Source organism: Chiroxiphia lanceolata, chromosome 14 (assembly GCF_009829145.1).
Source record: "Chiroxiphia lanceolata isolate bChiLan1 chromosome 14, bChiLan1.pri, whole genome shotgun sequence".
NCBI lineage: Eukaryota > Metazoa > Chordata > Aves > Passeriformes > Pipridae > Chiroxiphia > Chiroxiphia lanceolata.
The window spans coordinates 4,326,975-4,338,491 of record NC_045650.1 but is presented as its reverse complement, the minus strand read 5'-3'; the positions used below and the strand labels follow the sequence as shown (position 1 = coordinate 4,338,491).

At 40.3% G+C, this 11,517-nt stretch overlaps 1 protein-coding gene across 4 annotated transcripts in view; it reads right to left on the bottom strand.

The window, feature by feature from the left end:
* Positions 1–11,517, bottom strand: part of LOC116793858 (connector enhancer of kinase suppressor of ras 2-like) — a 171,947-nt gene that overhangs the window by 86,373 nt on the left and 74,057 nt on the right. For all 4 annotated transcript variants that reach the window (XR_004359608.1, XM_032702033.1, XM_032702036.1 and 1 more), the window contains one exon: positions 802–1,004. Coding sequence is in view for 3 of the 4 variants with exons in the window: in XM_032702033.1 (XP_032557924.1) it covers positions 802–1,004 (203 nt within the window). In the remaining variant the exon portion in view is untranslated. The remainder of the gene's footprint in view (positions 1–801; positions 1,005–11,517) is intronic.

Below are 11,517 nucleotides of genomic sequence, written 5' to 3'. Positions count from 1 at the left end.
GTCATAGCCTGAGAGAATATGACTGCTGGCATTAGGTTAGGAAGATGTCACCAGGATTATACAAATCCTGTAAAGGAGGGTGATTCACTCTCACTGTGATTTTTAAGGTGCCATTTATAAGTTCCAGAGCATTCAGATTCAAGATAAAGCTATTCACTGCTATACCTTCAAAGAAAAACAAACCTTAAATGCTCTGATGCTATTTTACATTTTGCTTTCTGTCTTGCCACAGTCAGAGAGATACTTTTCACCAAATTCTCAATTCCTAAATTTAAAAAAACAGTGGCTGATTACTAACCATTAAACAACACAATTGTATCTAACACATCAAGCCTACTCTTGACAAAAACTCTAATAAGAAAATTTAATTTTCAGACTAAGCAAGTGCTGTAATTTATTTTGAATATTCTTAATTGGCTTGCTCAGCTCCAGGTTTTTGTGTCTTTTTCATGGCTGAAAGACAGTTCAGACTCTACAAGCTTTTCTTCCTTGCCCTTCACTCTGAAATTTCCAGTGGCATTGCCACTTGCAGCAGTGAGATGTCACCTTGGAATGGCACAGAAGTATTCATTTCACACAAAATCCAGCTGAAAGAGCAAACATTAACACCTGCCTGAAAGACAAGGGGACTAAATTTTGCCTCCGACATTCGAGAAATCCGTAAAATAAAATTTAGAGCCAAAATTCCAGCCCCGCCAGTTGAATATTAGAATGACAGAGCATAAGAGACAAAGAAAGAACGAATGCAAAACTCCCCAAAGAATTATTCCCACGCTAAGGGGTCGAGGAACAGTTAATTACCTGTCCAGCCAGGCGAGCAAGTTCTTGGCAGCACCAATCAGGTCAACTACAGAGGTAAGGAAATCGTTTGGCAGCCGTCTGGAGGCTCTGCCGTCGTAGTGGCCACTCCTCCTCCTACCCGTGATAAAGTTCTGAAGGTTTTTGGCTGAGGCATTCAGCTTGTGAGACAGAGTCCTCAGGTTTTCGGTCTCCAGCCCATAATTCTGAGGGGAAAGAAGAGGATGAAGTGATGCCGTGTGCTGTCAGCTCTGCAAACACCACCGTGAGGTCACACAGCCTGAGTGGCACTGCCTGAAGGGACGGGGCGGTTGTGGACACCTGGTTGGACACTGAACAACAGGGTGCTTTGTCCAGAACACACAGGGGGCACCCACAACCACTTGGGTCTGACTGAGTCCCTGAGGGAAAGGCAAACACCATCCTCATGTGCTGAGTGCCAAGGTCTGTCAGGAGTCAGTGCCCTGTCCCCTCCCCGTGCCTGCCCATGGCAGTCCCACTGCTCCAGGTCTGTGTGAGCCTCCCTACCTGCCTGGAATCCCTTCCCCTGAGCAGAACTCCCCTTTCACCTGGGCTGGGAACATGGTGTGCAGCCCTACGTGGCTGACAGGTTTTTGCAGGAACGTTCCTTCCTGACCCCTGCTATTGTTGGAGAGCAGCTGTCCCCCATGGAATGTCACATGGGAAGAGTTGAACCAGGTCAGAGCAGAGACGTGGTGCTCCTGCTCTCAGTGGCTGCTTAGGGAGGAACCTGAGAAGAGAGCAGGCATGTATGAACAGCTGTCCTGGTTCAGAGACTCCAGCCAGCAACAGTGCTTCCTATTTAACAGTTCTGACTGGGTTTTCATCCATTGTTCTAATTCTGAAGGGTTGAATCTAATTAAAGGTTTCCAAACCTTTATCCACATTCCTTCATCCGTGTTTCGGTCCTTTAATCACCAAGCCAATTCCCTACTTAGACCAGGTAAGAAGCACAAAGATATCTCAGTTCAAAGACATTAAATAATTCAAATTCACACAGAAAGTGTCAATCATGCTGAATTGGACCCTGATTTCTTGCAGTCCCAACAGGATGTAGCACATTAAAGAATTTAATGAGCATTAAAACAAAACCAACTCTCAGAGTTTGAACTGATTGCCCACTATTAATTCCAACTATGCTTGTGTTACAGAGGATGACTGACTATGAACATCACATGTTAATTTTTTTTGGCTAAACTGAGAATAAAGAACTGCAAAGAATATACTATCCTGAGGGATAGATATTTGTACTAGAAATAACAATTTTCAGCTCCATAAAGGAAAACATAGTGACCAATAACCAGCTTGTGAAATGGGATTCTGCGGAAGTCAAGCAAAGTAAAAGCAAACACTTGGTGAAGTGCTTTGGAGCACTTACAGTTGGCACTGAGCACGATGCCTTCTCTGCCAGACATTCTCCCTGTCAAAGTTCACTCAGAAATAAATCAAACCCTTGCCTCCAGCTTGGAGGGCGACCTACAGGGAATGAAGCATTTTGTTATCTCATTGAGCTCACTGTGAACTCAGACTTAAAAATGATTTTGAATATTAGGGACAGAATTAATGCTGTTGTTGTTGTACACATATCATGCCTAAAGCATCATGATCACTGTGGGCTGGAAGATCCAGATGAAGACTGAACAGTGACACAAAATAAGTCGCTGCAGATGAGAAAAATTCATCTTTTTTTCAGAACAAATTCTGGACAATTAGCCACAATCATTCTATTTTGGAAAAGTTTAAACTTCAAAGACAAGTTCTATTTCATATCAGTATGCCATCTGTGTAATACTGTGGGTAATCTTTCTATTATTAAAGCACTGAAGGAATTTCCTCCCCTACTGTATTTTCCCCTCAGCTTCTACTCCTGCCAAGGTGATCACTAAGTGGATGTACTGGGATGGCTTTTCCAGCAACAACCAGCTCAACAGAGTTTGGTTTTCCCTCAGAAAGGGTTTCATTTTGCACACTCAAGAACATGTTACAAGAATGATAAACTAGATCCTCCTGGTTCTGTTTCCCACTTCAACATTACTTATTCCTGTGGAAACAAGTAGAAGACATTTTTCCCAATAATTCATTATCACATAAAAGCTCTGGAAACCTGTCACTTTGCTTTTAAGAAAAGCTAAGCATGAAAGAAAACACTTTAACCACTAAATGTATAAAAACCAGAGAGAATGTGAGATATCAACAAGTGTAATCAACCAGAGCAATTTCTCAAGTCATTGGAAAACACAGAGGATTGAACAGGAAATGTGTTTGAGGGAATCCACCCAGTGAAGAAGTTCTTTGTTTTATCTTCAGGTTTATTAATTGCACACCGCTGGCAACCTCGATGTCAATATAAAATACAGCACAGCATAGATAAAATGTGTCCATAAAGATAATCAGGAGATGAAAGGGATTTTTTCAGCACAGTAAAAGTGCTGATGCAAGTTGGTGGTTTAGCTGAGACTGAGTGAGGTACAATAAATGGAAAAAGATAAAGATATGATGAAAATGACAGTGAATCAATACCTTTGGAGAAGACTGAGTCATTGGATTGCTCTTGATTTCAGCTTGCCTCAAATGCAAGCTTTTAATTTTTGAATTAAACAACTATAACAAGCTACCACATGGGAAAAAGGTGATTAAAAATAGTCCTTGAAAGCATCCCCTCCAAGCACCTCATCCTGATGCTCTGAGGCCACCAAGCCTCACAAGCCCTATTCCATTGTCAGCAATCAAAGTGATGGCAAAGAGAGGAGATTGTTCCAAAGGAGAAAAGAGAAAGAGAGCAGATACATCCCCAAGTTTGAAGTACATGGATTATTATTCAGTGGACACCTTTGGAAGTGAAGAGCTGTGGTTGACAATGAGTAGGTGAGGAGCCTTGTTGTGTGTATGTGGCACTGCCAGTCCCCAGATCTCCTCTAACTCCTGTAGCCATCTCATCTACGTGTTGCCAACTGAGAGAGTCTCCAACCTGCCAGACTAAATCACTGTCACAGCTGACTTCAGTTTTCACAGCCACACTCTGCCCTCCCCGTGTCAAATACATGCTGTTATTGTGAGCCACACCACGGAAACGATGCTCCCGAGCCTGGAAAATTCTGTCTCCTGGCAGGTGATTTCTCTCTTGCACAGTAAATCCTAGATAGAATTTCTGGTTTAAAAAGATAGAAAAATAAAAGATAAAACCTCTAAAAGGGACAAGAGGGTGCCATTAGCGTAAGCAGGGTTATTTTTCATCCAAGAGCAGGAGAAAAAAACAAGCAGGATTTGTTACGTTCCCTGGTTTTGTTTCATGATGCTTCAAGGTTGTTGCATCATTGTTTTTATCAAGTGACTGAATTAATGGAAATGGATATACAGGTTTAGAGAATGAATCCTGACTGTTAAAGCAACTCCAGATGCTGTCTGTCTAGAACCACACAGCCAAGCAGTTTGTCAAATTCTCATGATTTCTGGATCAGAAACTGCTTAGTGGGAATAGAAAGTCAACTACGCTCCTTTTCAGTGAAAGGGGCCTGGACAGGGACATTGCAGAAAGGGCAACTGCTGGAAGGAAGGGCTGAATAACAGCCCACCTTGAGCATAGAAAAACATGACTGGTAAAGCTGTTAAATATTTACTTAAGCTTCTTCCCATAAAAGCACAGTTCAAACAATAAGCAATTCTGTATATCCACTAAGTCTAATATATGACAGCATTATTACCTGCACACACCCCAAAGAGCCCCACACAGATTATCTGATTTGCTCAGTGACAGATTGATTCCGTGTTTCAGGTTGGAGCTCAGCAATTCCTGACGCCCTGTTCAATGACAGGACTTGGAAAGAAGGATTTCAAGAGGCAGAAAGTGTGAGATCAGAGGCAGACAAGCTTATTATAGAGGAATATCATTAGCAAAATGCCAAGCTGGAGCTGTGCTCGCAGTGACACCTCTCAGTGAGATACACAGCTGATTTAGGTGGAGGGATAACTCTGCTAGCAGCCTGTGAAACACAGCTTTCAATCCAGCAATTCCATTCCCTAATGCTCCCAGGCTATCAGGGAGCATCCCTGCCCTGCCCTGGTTCCCCTCTCCTGGCTCAGGCTGAGCTGCTGTTTTGCTGTTCCTGGTGACTGGGGTTATTGTAGGTGGTGAGGGAACAGACAGCACAGGTCCCCTCCAGGGCTTTCACACTTGATCAGCTTTTCTGAAGTACAGAAAACAGGTGGCTGTTGTCAGAAATGGTAGAATTCAGGAGACAGGGGAAAATGCCTTTTTTTTTTCTAAGCAACCTGAAGCAGGCTGTTATTTTTATTAGTGCAGAGTAGAAGATGTGGTGTAAGGGGTAAGTTGTTGAATACTCCACAGAATTAAAAATGCATACTGGAAACTGAAAAATAGGAAATCCGCCTCCAAACAGATAGTTCTTCCTTTTTATGTCATAAAATCAAACATGCAGAAATAGCTAAACACACCATGGTCATGAACCCTCCCACCTTGTGTCTGTGTCACAATTCCAGCTGTGACACACAGCCTGTTTCATACATACATCCTGGTTTGAAATTCCATTTTTTAAAAGACAGAGAGAAAATTAAGACAATTTTTTTAATCCATCTAACAATACAAGATATGAGGTTTTTTACATTCAAAGGAATGGAATGAAAAAAGTCTTCAGCAATAGCTTCGGGTGTTTTCATACCTTACTGCAGGTATGCAATAACATCACAAATTAGGATTTTATGCTAATAAAGCAATCCAGAAAAATTTTAGCTACCAAGATAAAAATAGGCCAAATTATTGTAGCAAACATCAAGATAAAAAATAACAAGTATAATGGGGGGAAAAAAGTTAAGTGCTAATCAATGTTTTTGTAGACAGCAACACCCGAAGATCAAAAGCGGAGCGAGAAATCCCTGTAACATAAGAAGAGTTTATTTCTTTTGTGGAAACCCCCCCCAGCATCTTCTCTTACAGGTACTCAAATTGTTTTGCTGTAACGTGACATACAGTGATAAAAATAATGTATGCACATCTAAGTTTAATAGACACAGGATATGATTTTAGCTAAATAGTTTATGTTGCATAAGTAATGACTTTAACTTATCTTAAAAACAGATTTCTTTTTAATTATAGTAATTTTTCTTTATGTTGTCATTCATGTAAGTAGTCAGAGTAATATATGTATAAATACATGTATAAATATGTATAAACATGTGGGTACATATACAGTTTTTCAGTAGGTGATGCTCTGAGACTTAAAATTTTCACTCAACCGACATAAAAGCGCAGGGTAGGAGATCTGAGCAAGGAGATTAAAGGAAACAGCCCTGACTGAAATTCAAGTATCTTGCATAAAATTCACCATGTTCAAGGCATTTCAAGCACCACAACCTAAATCATGTGCCACACTCCCATTTGTATGTTTGATGCACAAGCTGGAATCCCCCCCATTTATGGGTCCAGTCCCAAACAGCTCTGGACCCTTTGTGTGCCCACCCAGCCTTTGCCCCCGTGAGTCCCCTCCTGCCCCAACACCCCGAAGTGCTTCTCCCCATCCTGAAGGCAGCACATCTGGCCCCCTGGCATGCTCCACTCCCCCTCAGGGCTCATTTCCCACTTGCTTTAAGCTGATTTACCTGTGAACTGCCCCAGAACTGTGTGCTGTGCCCTCTTCCCAAGGCCTGGCACCACTGTGCAATGAGCAGGCTTAGGAAATTAATTTAAAAGCTCCATCTTCAGGCACATCTTCCCCACTTCAGCCTGGTTTTCAACCCACCCTGAATCACCCATAATTGACTTAGAGTTGCTGTGGACCTGCACAGCTGAAGCAGCTCTGCAGGGATGCTCCAGCTCAACCCTGGTCCTTCCAGGCTCCCTCCTGGTCCCCAGAGCCCTGTGCTCACAGGGACAGGTACCACAGCACATCACCTCTGCCACCTGCCTCCCTGGGGCTCTCAGATCACTGGGAAAGAAATCCCCAAAGGAGGTCTGGGATTTTGGAATCCCCTTTGGGAAAACACAGCGTGCCAGATGGGATCCCACCCCTCCCTTCTGTGTACACTGCTGTGGCTGCTGCTCCTTCTCTTGGCCATGGAAGTGACAGTGTTTGGGATAGCATGGAGCCAGTCAGCACTTCATAAAACCAGGCAAACACAGCCTGTTCAAAAATAAAATAATTAAAATAATAACAAACCCAAAAATCCCAAATAATCACGGACTATGACTTTAGCATAAATAGTTCTGACACTTAACTAGAATAAAAACCATCAAAACACACTTTTAAAATGAAATTTCCTTCCTGGAGGTATGTTTTTAAAGGTTAAGAGCCTAACAGATAACACAGTGCAAACCTGATTCTAAAACACTTATCTCTGTAAACATTTCTTTGATTTCATCAGAGATCCATTACAATTTTGTGGTGATGTATTTCTGATGCAACTTTAAATTTAAGGTATCAAACCAGTATGAAGTTAAAGTATGTGAGGCTGTGGATTTCCTTAAGGTGTGGTAGTTTTTCCTCTCTAAAAAGAATTTACAGGCTGACTGTCCTTTATATGAATAGCAGTTTGAAGAAGTAGGTAAAATAAGTTTTTCATTAGTGATCCTGTGAATCGGTGCACAAGTTCATGTTCTAAAGAAGTTCAAGTCTAGAGACTGGAATCTAAAACTTGACATTTCCTGAAGGGTAAAAAAATGGGACAATGATTATAATCAGATGCATGTTTTGACAACACTTGAAAAGTTAAACAAAACACATCAAAGAAGCAGTGTAAGTTGTATTAAAGAGACTCCGTGTCAGATGCAGTTCACGCACTTTATACACTAATATATTCAATAATTTATGTATTTTATGTCTATATAAAATCCTAGCACTGTTATTTTGAAACTTATAAAAGTATTAGGAAAATCCTTTTCATCTTAATGGCGGGGGACTGCAGTTGCACTAAAACATGGCCCAAAGGTGCTTAATTTTTTTCTCTGAAAGCTCTTCTCCTTCTAAATCAGTAAATTAGCCACTCCATACAATAAAACCAATCCTTCTCCCTATCTTTAATAACATTTGCCTATCATTTCAGTTAAATTGCAGTATTATAATGTGGTTTATGTGCACAGAAGGTGATGTTTCATAAAAATAAAAGTCTGGAATTCATTAATAACTATGGTAATTCTATGCAAATATGCAACATCATACTACAAATCAGAGTCTATTATCTGAAACACCTCAATGCTTTTTTATGTGTAGTTTTCCTCCCCCTTGTTCTCCCTTCCATTATAATTATCCCACCTTGCAGGAGCCAATTGTGTCACAATTCTTTGTCTCCTGAGTCTATAATTTGGAACTTGTCACAGTGCTTCTAACACTTCATATGCCTTCCTATTACCTTGTAAATAGACAAATTAAGTAGATCTAGAACTAAGATTAAATATTTTAACTTACTAAAAAAATTAACATTTGCATTGTAGTTTTTACCTCCTGAAGGAGCTTTAGCCTTTGCATTGTAATTGATATATACAAATGTCATCAAGCATAATTAAGGTGCCCTGGAAAGTATTTTATTTAAAAATGTGGGGTTTATTTCGGAAAAGAATTAGAACAGGATGGTCTTTCCTTTAAAAATCAGACTCAGACTGTAAGAGCAACATCTGAAATATGGGGTGTTTTCTTTGGTTTTTTTTTTTAGAAAATGGTATTTAAATAAATTTTTAAATTTAAGACTTAAGAGAGTCAGATGAGTGGGCACCTGGTAAGAGCTGGAGAAAAGCAGCAGATGAGGTTACAGACATAGAAGCAGATTTGTTGTTCATGGGTCTCAGGAGAAGAATCACTGATTACACAAGACTTACCCCACTCTAGGCCAGCCTAAAGCTGCCCAGTGCACCAGTTGCTGTCAGGGAATGATTAGGATGATCAAGAATTAACCGGATTTCTTATCTCCTGCCTAAACATTTTATAAGTAGCTTTTACACTGCAGCTCTTGCTACAGATCTCTGAACAAACTCTTCTTGGTCTGCTTAATCCTAATGAAGCAACATGATTTAAGTTGTGTAATAGCCAAATACTCTCCCTCATTGGGTGAGCTTGAATAAACTGGAACATGCCAGTGTTTTGTTTATGTAGGTCTATGCAGCAATCTATGGAGAGAGAGAACAGATTACTGGGGGACAAGGATCTAAACCTAAAAAGGTACGAGGAGATTTAAAATCATTACACGAAGCACAGATATTAACCAACCAAAACCACTGATTTCATGAAGATACTTGTGTGAAAAGTGTGCATTTTAAGAAAATGCATTTCAAGTTCTCCCTCACAGTGCAATCCAGCACATCCTGACACGTCATCAGTGGCATTTTGGGTTTAGACCTGTAAAGTCTGCTACTCGCTTATATACCACTGCTGACTGCCATAGTGACATAAAATAGAAAGACAGTGTAGCTTGATGCAAACAAAAATGCTGTGATCACTATATGACTTGGGCCACTGGTCTGAGAGACTTTCAACATAACCAAGGTTGACTTTATGATAAATACAAATACATTTTTCAAGACCACGCTGCTCTGAGTAGCTGACCATGTCCAATGAATACCTTAATTACATTTTTTCCCCATATATTTTTTGTTTTCTTCCTTTTTTCCCCACCCCTTCAAGAGATTTTATTAATTCTTTCAACATCTGAAACTTACTTAAATTTTTCACAGTTTTAGATTACCCATTCAGCAAGTCCTTGAATTTTATTCTGTTTGTAAACAGCCTAAATACCTGAACATTAACCAGATATTTGTCTGTGCAATGCCTATGCTCAAAAGTTCTAAGAAAGGAAACTTTTAAGAGAAGAGATTCCCTCTGAAAGGAGAGCTCATGTCTCAGCTGTAAAGTGGAGCAGCATCATTTCCACATCTGAACCACCAATAGTTATTTCTGTGGAGGCATTGAACCATCTGGTTCAGAAACAGGAGAGATTGACCCAAACCTGTGCTTGGAATAGTGCTTTAATTTATCTGAGAAAACCCTTTTCCTGTTTTCCTGTGAACCTCAGCAGCATCCCTTGGATCTGTTCCTGAGTGCCCTCCCACTCTGCTTCTAATTCACATTTTCTGCTCAGCTCTGGCTTCACAAAGAGTTTAGATCTAAACTCCCAGGAAATAAATTTGCATTTTAAAAAATGTCTCCATTTCAAAATGCATTCAGTGCTTTCTCGTGGGTTTTTTTGGGTTTTTTTGAACAAAACCTTAATATTACAGCAGCATGAAATAACAAAACCTTCTCAGAACCATAATAACCTTCTCAGAACCATAATAACCTTTTCATAACCATAATAACCTTCTCACAACCGTGCTGGCAAAGGGGTGAATGCATTGCACCATCCACTCAGCGTTTGGCCTCTGCTAAACCTGACATCTGGGCATATTTAACAGCTTCAATGTCAACTCACAGCAAAAACACCAGTAGGAAAAAATCAAGCTGTGGCAGCATTTCCTTTCTGATAGGCACAAAGGCAAGACCTGTGCCTTTATCCAAGAGGATAAAGGGAGTTGGGCTGTTTTGTGGCTTCTTTTCACATCCCAAGATGAGTTGTTTTATTTCAGCATTAAGGAAGGCCTGATCTGCGTATGGCTGCAATTAAAGAACATATGCAAGCCAGGCAGCCTGGTGGCTTGACCTCTTCCATATGTGTGGGAAAACAAGCTCTGAGCAATGTGCTGACTGGGGATACCAGGATAAACAAACAAGAGCAAAGGATGACTAGGAGATATTGCCTCCAAAAAACCAGATTGACTGTGATCTGCTGACTGTTCAAAGTCAGTAGCAATTCCTGCCTGCATTAGTCATTACCAAGCCTGGTGGTGCTGTTCCCCAGTGTGCTCCTGCTGATATGTCTCTCTTAGGAACACCTAAATTACACCCAAATTCTTCTTTAGATTCCCTGTTGTCAGTCCAGGGAGCTCCACTGGCTTTATTTCAAGGATAAAATGTTTCTAAAATATATATCCTTCCAGTACTCTTTGATCTTTATGGATGTCCTGCACCTTTCTCCTCTGTATCTTAGGAAGCTGCACATGTGTAATGTGCTGTTAAACAACCACAAACTTTTATTGTTTGTTACTAAAACCTTGCATCCAGTTCAACTTTGCCTCCATAATAATCATAGTTTTGTGTGAGAACCAACCATCTGATCATAGGAAGTCTCATTTTCTCAATGTTTTTAAGTACCTCTCAAAATGAATTATGAGGCAGAAACGCAAGATTACGGAGGAGAAGAGATTCAGTACATAACACAAAATTAGAATTTTAAACAGTGCTGAATTATTCAAAGTTCAGAGAATAAGTGATAGGTTTGTCTTGGAAATACAATGTCAACACTGACCATTTCACCTGGGCCAGACATTTAACTCAGATTCCTGCAGAAATGTTAGTTGCACATAAAAAATCTGTCGTTCAGGAGAAATGTTCCTTCTATTCATAACAATTCAGAGAAGCATCTAGAAATTAAATTAGTAACAGGATTCTTCTGAATGGGCATTAATGAGTGTATGAAAAAGTTCATTTATCAATTTTTATCGTGAATTTGCTGCTCAAGCAACTCAGTCAACACCAGTGACATGAATATGCATGTGCATGCATATCTATTGGCATGCATATGAATTTATCTCTGACAATAACTGATCACAGATAATTACTCAGGAATTCAGGCACCTCACAGCCATTGATAAAGTAACACAGC